This window comes from Lactuca serriola, chromosome 3 (assembly GCF_051521515.1).
Source record: "Lactuca serriola cultivar US96UC23 chromosome 3, Lser_US96UC23_V15, whole genome shotgun sequence".
NCBI classification, from domain to species: domain Eukaryota; kingdom Viridiplantae; phylum Streptophyta; class Magnoliopsida; order Asterales; family Asteraceae; genus Lactuca; species Lactuca serriola.
The window spans coordinates 76,005,777-76,017,318 of NC_136410.1; the positions used below are offsets into that span (position 1 = coordinate 76,005,777).

General features: G+C 29.7%; 1 protein-coding gene across 2 annotated transcripts; it reads left to right on the plus strand.

The window, feature by feature from the left end:
- Positions 1–6,758: 6,758 nt before the first annotated feature.
- LOC145092670 (protein WVD2-like 7) lies at positions 6,759–9,791 on the plus strand. Of its 2 annotated transcripts, none has more exons than XM_079030633.1 (9): positions 6,759–7,035; positions 7,161–7,285; positions 7,641–8,327; positions 8,413–8,607; positions 8,689–8,759; positions 8,844–8,946; positions 9,060–9,131; positions 9,199–9,294; positions 9,387–9,791. In XM_079030633.1, the coding sequence occupies exons 2-9, from the start codon at positions 7,244–7,246 to the stop codon at positions 9,624–9,626; spliced, it is 1,506 nt and encodes a 501-aa protein (XP_078886759.1). In that variant the 5' UTR covers positions 6,759–7,035; positions 7,161–7,243; the 3' UTR covers positions 9,627–9,791. The 2 variants fall into 2 exon arrangements, with proteins under 2 accessions (XP_078886759.1, XP_078886758.1); XM_079030632.1 differs by having other exon boundaries at positions 6,760–7,035; positions 7,184–7,285.
- Positions 9,792–11,542: the final 1,751 nt, after the last annotated feature.

Here is an 11,542-nt window from a genome sequence, read left to right on the forward strand (position 1 = left end):
CTACAGAGTTGTAGAGGATCCGCAGAGCCTTCAATGAAGTTTATTTCAAAGTATGTTTATTATGAAGGTTGTATGTTTATGTTTTCTAAAGTATGTTTTGTAACCTACTTAAAATATGTTTATTATTCAGAATACCGGTTAGTGTAATTTTATAAAAAACATAGAATATTTGTATAATTTTTATTAAACACACAACTTTTATAAACGGGTAATTAAATAAGAAAAAAGGAAAAACGAAAACAATTTTTTTTTACATAATTATCACATAATACCTTATGTGATTAAAAAATATTAATAAACAAAAAAAACGATAAAAATATGAAAAAAAAAAACCAAAATCCATAGAGGTGTTCACATTCCGCAGAAGTGTTTATGGTTCCACAGAACCCCTCTGCGGAACGTGTGGTCATTTTCTGAAATTTTCATTTTTGTTGTTATTTTCTTCAAACTCATCCTATATTTCTTAAAAAAAAAAAAAGACTAAATACACCCGACAAAAAACAGTTTTTTTGCTTAAAAGACACGAAAAAAACTTTAAGGACGAAAAGTCTAAATAATAGTAGGGCTTTTCCAATTTATAAAGCACATAACTTTTATACGCTGAACATATTAAAAAATAATATAAAATTATTGAAATCCATGTGCATGCAAAATATCTCCATAGGAAAATAAGATAAGAGCATCATATTTAAGTTGTTTGCCAAATATCTCCACCAAGGAAAAGAAGATAAGAACATCATAGTTTAAGTTGTTTTACCTTTTTGTGACCTTATAATTCGTCAATCATGATTGGCCCCATAAAATATTTAAAACATGTTTTATACTTATTTCCTAATCACTCAAAATGTGAAAAGCAAAAAATTTCCTCCTCTCCTCAACATTTAAAATGTAAAAAGCAAGCCCTTTTCACTTTTAGATTCATCAAATACACTATGCTCTTTTATTTAGAAATATTTTTTTAACTGTTTTATAGAATATAAAACAAATAACATCTTTTAAAGTTAAAAGTTATTTTTTCATGAGTAATCATTATTTACATGAATTAATTGTTGGATATTTTGGGACCACTATCAAATCTATATAAATAATGTTATCATTAATTTTATATTATTATGGAAATTATATAAAATTGTTGATGGACCGATTTTATTAATAAATAAAGATATACACTTACCATGTTTATTTTGTGGGTTGAGTTCCCAGTTTGACTCAAGATCTCCTAAATCCCTAATATCTTTCACATTCGGTTATATCTCCATCTATATAAATACGTGATGAGAAGCAGATTTACAATATACGAAAATACACACAAGAAATCGTTTTAGGGTTTGTTGTGGGATTTAGAGAGGGTTCTTGAGATCAACTGGAAAACTCTTCCTAGTCTCTAGATCCGAAAATCTCAATGGAACAAGGTATGTAATCATTCTTTCATGTTTAAGTTTTCTTTTAATCAGATTCGAGATTAAAGATCCAAAATTATGCTTCCGCATTTTATGTTTTGGTTATGAAAATAACCAACAATTGGTATCAGAGCCTACTCAAATCTGTTACTTGAAAATTTCATTTTTTTTGGTTGGATACATTCTTGCTCAATTCGATCTTCAAGGAGTTTGTTGAATCTTGAAGAACTAAACCGACTTTTCTAAACTCCTAATTAAAAGATTGTAGTGATTTTTGTGAGTTACGCTTAAGGTAGGTGAGACTCTATGGATATATGTTTTTTTGTGTTTATGTACAAGAAACAACTTTGATCTCCTTTCGGTTGTTGTCAAAAGTCTTGACAACATTTACATGTAGTCATTTACATTTATATTTTCTTGAAAGAAGAATCACATCGATGAAATCCTATGTAGACAAGTATTACACAAATGACCAAACTATTATTATTTTATTATTTATCTGATTTGTCTACATGGTTTCGGTGTCAAATGCTCTCCGTTTTTTTTCTTTGTTCGTGTTTTTTTAATGAGAGAGATTTTTTTTTAGCATTTGGGCATTTAATTAATAAGTATAAAAGCATTTGACAAAACCTTTTAATTCTTCAAAAGGGATTTTGACGCACTAATTTTTGTTTATGCTTCAAAAGAGGTAACTTTTAACTTAATAAGGGTAAGGGTATTTCAAATATTATAATATATATTGATTTTGTCAAATCATTTTGATACGAAAGAAATCAGTCCTTATATATTTATTTTTGTCAAGTGATCACAACGTCTATATTTAAAAAATTTTAGTTTATAGATATTGAGTTTTTTTTTTTTTTTTGGGTTGTGATTTATATAATATTGTTACAAAAGTAACATAATTATTTTAATTAATTTGGTTGTAAATTTTTAAAGTTTTATATGATATAGTTTATGTGAACTGTATTCGACCTAAAGGTAAAGGTAAATACGTTCAAAATATTTCAGATTCTTTTTTGATAAACTATATTTATGACATGTTATTTTCACAGTAAATTAATTGACACAGTAGATCACCAAAGTGATTTCTTTTGTGAAATTAATTTACACAACTTTTAATTTTTTTGTGTTTATTAATGCGGATATTAATCAACCCAAAGGTAGGTTAATATTTGGTCGGATGAACACATGTTTGATGATAAATATGCGACAATTTTTTAGGTTACATGTCATTAATAAGTCAATCCAAAGAGAGACTTATTAGTTGACATGATATATTGTCAATTCTTATTATCAAAATTTTATAGTTTATGTGTTTATTAATGCGAGTATTAGTCGACCCAAAGGTAGACTAATATTTGGTCGAATAAACACATATGTGGTGATAAACATGTGACGATTTTTTGGTTCCATGTGATTAATAAGTCAATCCAAAGAAGGGCTTGTTAATTGACATGATTTATTGTCAATGTTTATCTCTAAAATAAGGATATCTCTTGCAAGTTAGTATTACTGTCCAAAGACTTGATATTAATGTTGTGTTGATATCTTGTAAAGATGTCATAAATTGAAATTATTGATTACGGTTTATGGATTAATGAGCATAAAAGTAGATTTGCCTATATTCTCAAAACATAAATTTGAATTATGGTATTATACCTATTAACATTGATCACATTTATGATTCTTACTCAATGAGATTAACTTTAAGGAATGCAATGAGGACATTATGTTAGCTCTCAATTGCATGGATATTGACCATTTATTTTGGATAGAGCAACATTCTTTGAGGATGTTGAGTTTGGGGGAGAAACAAGGCTAAAACATTGGCCTTAAGGAGGAATCAATCTTGATTCCTATTAATGCTTTTGGTAGTATGCAGATTATGAATCAGTGATCAACAATGTTATTCAATCTCCTATTCATAACACACAAACTCAACAACCTCAACTTTGGATATCCTATACGTGGTACCATATTTTTCATCAATTTATTATCTCTTTTGGTTTTGAGGTAAATACAATAGATGATTTTGTGTATCACAAATTAAGTGAGAGTAAATTTATATTTCTGGTCTTGGGCAGATATCTACACAACTCAAGTTTGGATCATAAGAAATGGATTTTGATATATCTATATATAACAAAAGGCCATATGCTCAACTATAGGAAATTCAGATGTTTTGGAGATCGTTTTTATTAAGAATATGATTTATTAGATGCCAAAATGGTTACTGATCCATATCAGGATACTTTTACATTTTAGCATGATGAGCCATTTCATGGAATAGACTTAGGTAGCTTCTACCATATAATGGCAACATAATTTGTAGCATGGAATATGGTTGCGGAAATTTGTCATGAGGCTACACATTATTGATATTGAAAGACCACTAAAGTTGTGATAATAAGTCAGTCAGGTTATATTCCAATAACAGAAGTTCTATTAAGTCAAAGCATATTGACATCAAGTTTCCTTCTGTTAATATAATAGTGCAAAATGGAAATATATATAGCACATATGAACAAACTCCATAAAAGCGGATCCGCTCATAAAGGGATTACCTCCCTAGGTCTTTCATGAGCATACTACACACATTGGTGTGATATTTGGTTTTAGTGGGAGTTTTATGGTGCTTTATGTGTTGTTTAACAACAGTTATGTTTTTCTGTACAGAATTAAGAATTCGGTTAACTCCATTATTAGTTGCACTTATTTGAAGTTTGATCTCACTTCAATCTAAAGAGGAACTCGTCGGAAATCTATTTAGTTTTTAAAACCACACATCATGTTTAATCTATGTCGTTAGTTATATATGTATATGTGACCATTGATAGGTTTAGTTACGTAAATTGTAAAGAAGGCCGCTTTGATCCTATACTTGTATGATTAGTGGACGAGATTGTTTAAGGGTACCAATATTTTGATAACATTCATTAAAGCGCTTATACAGTTATATATACATTTATGCATTCGTGGTCCAGTGGGAGATTGTTGGATATTTTGGGACCACTATCAAATGTATATAAATAATGTTATCATTAATTTTATATTATTATGGAAATTATATAAAATTGTTGATGGACCGATTTTATTAATAAATAAAGATATACAATTACCATGTTTATCTTGTGGGTTGAGTTCCCGGTTTGACTCAAGATCTCCTAAATCCCTAATATCTCTCACATTCGGTTATATCTCCATCTATATAAATACGTGATGAGAAGCAGATTTACAATATACGAAAATACACACAAGAAATCGTTTTAGGGTTTGCTGTGGGATTTAGAGAGGGTTCTTGAGATCAACTGGAAAACTCTTCCTAGTCTCTAGATCCGAAAATCTCAATGGAACAAGGTATGTAATCATTCTTTCATGTTTAAGTTTTCTTTTAATCAGATTCGAGATTAAAGATCCAAAATTATGCTTCCGCGTTTTATGTTTTGGTTATGAAAATAACCAACATTAATGAGTAACCTTTTCATTTGAATGTTGTATTTGAATTGATTTTCTTACAAAAAAAATCAGTTTTTATTATTAAACAATGAAACTAAAATTAATGTTATTACAAAAAAAAAAAAAAAAAAAAAAAAAAAAAAAAAACCTAGGATGGAGGTACAACCCAAATTTTATATTTATTGGCTAATCTATTCTAATAAATGAATTTTTTTTTGACGATTATCAAACTCTCATTAAATTTGCCAAATGTCATTTTGTGGTTATTTTGAATTAATTTTTTTTCCACATGTCGTTTTATAAGTTTTTTATTTTATTAAGTTCTACATAATATTTTAATATAGTAATTGCAATAAATATAATAATAAATGGATATCAATTTCATTAATCAACTTACCTTTATATTTAACTTTTTTTTTTATATATAATTTAACCTATGTAATACATGGGTCTCACAACTAATTTAATAATCAACGGACTATTACTTACTTCTCGTTAAAAAAAATAAGAGGGCCACAACTCCGATCCTTAATAAGCTCTATACATGTTGATCATAATTCATACATGTAGTTTTATAATATTATTTGGCTATTAATTACCAAAATAATACAAAATACTTCTTAAAAAGTGATAAATAACTTCATGTGGACCAAAATACTTGACATCAATAAGGAGTTTTCCTAAAGTTATTAAATTATATTTTACCATCTTTTCAACAATATAATATAAATCCATTTTTTAACAACAAATTCTCTACAACTGAAACTAATGAGATTCTAATTATGGTGGTCATGCAATACCTTTTAAATAAAATTTATATACATAATTTATTTTTTATAACGAGTAATTGAGTATCACTAAATAATAAATAGTAATAATTGTTTATGAACTCCCTTTTTTTTTTTATATATATAAAACATTTTGAACAGGGTTCATGTTTCTCTATTTAACATCACGTAATGGTTTTGGATGAATTCAACATGAGCCGTCTAAATAGTAAATAGTACAATTTATTTCTTTATATAAATATATAAATACATAATTTTGAAACACTTTCTTTGTTTGTGAAAATTAAATTATTGTCATCTCCTGTATATTTTCGATGAATAATGTCATCAGAAATGCTCTTATTTTCTAATACTGCTTTATGTGATTTAATAAATGTTTTTGAATAATAATAAGAAAAAATATTTTTTTTTTATAAAAATTAAGAATACTTATAAATCGAAGTTTAATTCACATGTCTTGTAATAATTTGAAAGGAACAAACAAATAAAAATGGAATGGAACCAATTATGGCATGTTGAAGACATGAATTATGAAAGATAATTTATTGATTCATGTTCAAATCTTGACATTACTCAACCTTTATGACGATAAAAGTTTGTTTGCAGTGATTCCATGACATGAACACAACCTCATGTTTACAAGTTGGATTCATCAGAGCCCGAAACCCTAACTTTAAAAAAAACGGAAGCTTTATGTTAATAACCTTATTAATTTTTATAATTTTTTTTGAAATGACAAATCTAATATACTCATAAGCTAACAACACCGAATTTCATCAACATTCACGACAAGACTTGAACATTCGACCTCAATAAAGAAAGACACCATCTCATACCGTTAGGCTAGAGACCATTTGTTAATTTTTTTATACAACTTGAAATGAAAAATATTACAATTTTATTATTAATAAGGTAAGATAAAATAATTTATTGAAAACTTAAAAATAAATGCAATAATAACTACACAATTATCTTGTTGATTTTTTTTAAAATATATATATATAATAGTCATTTTGATATTAAATATTGGTTAATTGACCCGTTTAGGAAACTTTTGGAAGAGAAAATGTTGATCAAGACCGGAACAAAAAAGATGGAAGAAGATGAAAAGGCGGAGTGATTGAGGGGCCACATCTTAACATTTTGACCACCAACAGCCTCCAAAAACACACACTAAAACACACACACACACACACAACACATGATGATGCAGGCTTTTCTTCACTCCAGTTACGCCACAACCAAAAGGCGTTGATCTCTCTCTCTCTCTCTCTCTCTCTCTCTCTCTCTCTCTCTCTCATACACATTCGTCTTCAAAGCAAAGAAGCGATTCCGATTCAACAACAACGCACACAGATACTTGCCTTCAATTGATCATCCTCCTGATGGTAAGTGATCTCTACGAATCTGTGTTGCATCATGTGATTATCTATTTCTTTCACTACATACAGACACAAAAACACGTTGTGTATTCCGAAGTTGTTGAATCTCTCTATTTGGTCACAAGATGCAGTTTTTTTGGTTGATTTGTGTTAGGGTTTTTGTTGAATATTGCCAATTCGAGAGGTGTATGATGCTTTGAAGTGGTTTCAGTAAATGGCAGGGGAAATCCAAGAGCCCTTTCGGTTAAATTTTCAGGTAATTTCGTTTATTTTCATGTTTATTATCTAAACTAGATCTGATTTATCCGGATTTGGATTTTGATTCAGATAATTGCTTTCCATTTTTTGTATTACGTGTCTTTTATTATGTCGGTTTCGTGTTAATTACCTACCCTAAAACCATTAAATTTGTTCTATATATCTACTTTAACAAAATTTCTCACGGATCACATTCAATGATTGTTCACTGCACATTTTTTTGATTGAGTTTACTTCCACTATTTATCCGTCGTGTAATTTGTGATCTTAAAGGTGGAATTTGCAAATATTTAAGTTTCAGTTGATTTGTTCAAATGAATGGATTTTGATGTCTGGTTTCTTCAATTACACAGGCTGACCTCCTGCACTCTGGTTCGATCTCCTTTGGAAGATTTGAATCTGAATCATTATCTTGGGAAAGAAGATCAATTTTTTCTCACAATAGATACCTTGAAGAGGTTGAGAAATACTCAAAACCAGGTTCAGTTACAGAGAAGAAGGCATATTTCGAGGCTCAGTTTAGAAGAAAAGCTCTTTTGAAGCAAAGTTCTTCTGAATCCCAAGATGGAGGAGACTTCCCAACAAGTGGAAACAGCAACCTCCTTGAGTTAGAAGAATCTTGTAATGGCAATGAGAGTTCTTCCACTTCTGATCCTTCTGTAAACCATGAAAATGGAAAAGATGTTGTAGCTTTATATAATGAGAATGGCAATGGAGGCATGGATCTTGCATGCTTTGATGAGATCCCACATAATTCAAGATGTGATGAAGATACAATTAGTCAAGAATGTGAAAGTCAAAATTGTGAATTTCTTCCTGTTGTCAACATGATCGATTGTCATGTGAGTGTTCATGAACATGTGAAGCTTGATGGGACACATGGGAGTGAAACTGAGGATTTAGTGGAAATTACTGAAGAAATAGTTGTGGATGTGGCATCAGAAATGACCGATTTGCCCCTTGCTCATCAAACACTTGAGAAAGATGATGATAACACTAGTACCAGAGTGACTGAACCTATCAGAACATTTTCTCCCAAGGTAAATCTTTCTAAACATTGTTTTTTGAATATTCTTTTCATATATTTTTTCATGGATAAAAAAGTTCGATTTATACTGGTTTTAGGTAAAGCATGCATCAGAAAAGAAACTTACAAGGGCAACACTAAAGACTCAACCAAACATTGATCGGTTTCAAAAACACATGTCTAATGAAGCATCCAAAGGTTCAATAAAACCTCAAACAAGTGGAAGCAAAGGTTTGATAAAGAAACCAGAAAAGAAGTCACCAAGACCTTCTAGTCCCTTACCTTGTTCAGGGGTAAAATCGTAAATAATCTTCTTACTTTTCATTTTACAACAATATAACCATATTTATTTATCGGATTTCAACATTGTGAAGGTTACAAGATCAGAAAAAGAAGTCAAACCTCAGTCTTCACTATTAAAGAAGTCTCTTCCTACTGTTACCAGGTTAGTAAAAGTGTAAAACTATTAAAAGTTTTTATCATTTTTTATAAATGTGGACTCTAAACTCCATTTTACTTAATTTGTCAGGCCAAAACAGAGTATCAGTTCAAGTAAAACACATGTCAATGTCACTCAGAGTTGTGCAGGTTTCAGTTTAAAAACTGATCAACGAGCAGAAAACAGGAAAGAGGTAAGAAATGTTCATAGATTCTTCTTGAAGGTTTAGTTTTGCCAAATTTGAATTGTTGAAGGGTTAGTATCGTGCAATCGTCAAACCTGAGTCTTTGTATAAATGTAATACAGTTCTATATGAAAATTGCGGAGAAAATGCATGCTAAAGAAGCTGAGATTAACCAAGTTGAAGCAAAAACACTGGTATGTTATATAAAGTAGGACATCATCAAATAAATTTTTATCCTAATAATATTTTATTTGTTTTTAGGAAAAACAAGCAGTTGAAATAAAGCAATTTCGAAAAAGTCTCAACTTCAAAGCTAAACCAATGCCTTCTTTCTACAATGGTTCAGATCAAAACAAGGTATTTTTAAATATATATATTTTTCGTGTGTTGTATTGTTACATCATTGATTATTATTATTTATTAATAAATTAATAATTGGGAAATGCCAGGTCACACCAAATCAAACGCGACCCCGTTCAAATTCAGTGGCGAAGAATGGAGTCAAATCCTCTGTTCCATCGGACATAAGACCGATTTCTTCAAATTTAGCGACCAATAGGATTCGTGTTTCGGAAAGTGTCGCGAAAAGTCGTGTAGAGAAGAAAAACGATGTAAGTGTAAAGAAACAAAACAAGCCGGAATTGAGGGGTGTTAAAGCAGGTCATGTAGTGGTGGGGGTTATATCTTGAAACAGTTTATGAATGTTGATGTTTTATACGTATGTTGTAGTAAAAGGTAGAGAAGAGAGAAGAATAAAGATATGTGGATATTGTAACAAATTGTGACTACAAAACCTTTCTTTATAGATTTAGTAATTTATAGTCTTGAAAATAATGGTATTTAACCGTTTTGCATATTTTCTTTTACGTTTGATGCTAAGAATAAGAAGAGAAATCATGTGTTAAAGGATTTGTAAAAGCTTACGAGATTGTACTTCAACTGAAGAAAATTGGTATATTCAAGAATGTGATACATGTATATTTTTCTTGAGTTAAGTAGTAGAACATAATTATAGAATAGAGGTCTCAGTTTTAAAACTAAAGATGTATTCTTTTTAAATTGTTATGTTATATGATCTACTTTTTGCATGATTGTTGAAAGTCAACTTTTTAGCTTTTTTGATCAATAAATTTTGGATGCATGAATTGTTAGCAGATATACTAGTGTAAAGTCAACTTCTTTGAAGAAGTGCAAGACTAATCGAATATATTTTATTTGAATTCAATCAAGAACTCTAACAAACTCTAGTCTCGATAAGGTTGAAGAAACGAATATAAAAGAAAAAGCAATGTAGTAATTAGTACATGTCTTGATTAATTTGATCCCAAAGCAAATGTTACCAGGGCAGCTGGTAAGATGCATCCAGGTTTTTCCCTTAGGGGGTTTTCTCAGGTGGTGGGTTCGGTCCATGTTCGGACCAAAGTGGAAAAATAGGGGGCCGAAGTGTAGGCCAACATATATTAACTTCAATATAATATATTTTGAAATTGTGACCATGATATCTCTATTGCTAGAATTTTTTTCAATTCATTTTACTTACTTTAATTCAATTTAAAATTATATATGTATTTTAAAGTTGGCTTCCATAACAACAAATCAACTCGTCGCTAGAAATTTTTTCAATTCTTTTACTTTAATTCAATGTAAAATTTTATATGTATTTTAAAGTTGGCTTGCATAATAAAAAATGAAAAAAGGTCGCCAAAGAATAATTAGAAGAAACAATAGCCTATGGCGATGTTATTTATTGCTTTCACACACAAAAAAAATTGAAGAACAAAAGAATGAAACATATGGAAATGTTTTTTTTTTCCAACTCAGGTCATACTTAGAAGTCGTTTGATAGTTGCTAACTGGGTTGGAAGTTATGATCGAATTAACTTCTAACTGAAACTTGTTTGATTTTGCATCTGAATGTGCAAAATGACTATATTACACTCAAACAACATTTTCTTTATAATATAATTCATTTATGATTTACCATTTAATTTATAACATTACATTTTAATAAACACATTCAATACTATTAAATAATATTTACAAATTAACTATATTACCCATAAATGCACATCAAAACTTCCATTCATTCATTCACCACAAAAAGAACCGGTCCAATCAAAGACAAGTATTTTATAAAAGAAAACCATCATAAAACTACTCTCGATATCCTTCTCGTTTGCTATTAGATTGTCTCATCTTTCGGATCCTCAACTTCAAACAAGTCATCATAGGATACAGGCACACAAATTCTTTCATGAGCATGTCGTTTCTTCACATATCTCTCTTCAATGCCCAATTCTCCAAAATATTCCACCACCATTCCTATACCACCCTCCATTTGAAGTAATCTGACTACCACATGCCTGAATCACATCCATCTGTCACCATTCCATCATCATTAAGTAATCCAATCCAAAATACAATACCAAAACATACACTCAACAATCAAAGCTAACAAACATAACAATCTTTTCTAAAGAAATACAAACAAAAATCATGAAGAAGATAAAACCCACGAGCTCTTGACCTCCAAAAAACTTGTCTTTGGGGCTTTAATCTAGAAACCAGGAGGTGTTTGCATATTGATTCTCACCCTGTAGTTACA

Coding starts and splice junctions, on each gene's coding strand:
- LOC145092670 (XM_079030633.1), top strand. CDS start 7,244: ATGGCAGGGGAAATCCAAGAGCCCTTTCGGTTAAATTTTCAG. Junction 8,947..9,059: donor GAGCAGAAAACAGGAAAGAG/GTAAGAAATGTT, acceptor AATGTAATACAG/TTCTATATGAAAATTGCGGA. Junction 9,295..9,386: donor ATGGTTCAGATCAAAACAAG/GTATTTTTAAAT, acceptor GGGAAATGCCAG/GTCACACCAAATCAAACGCG.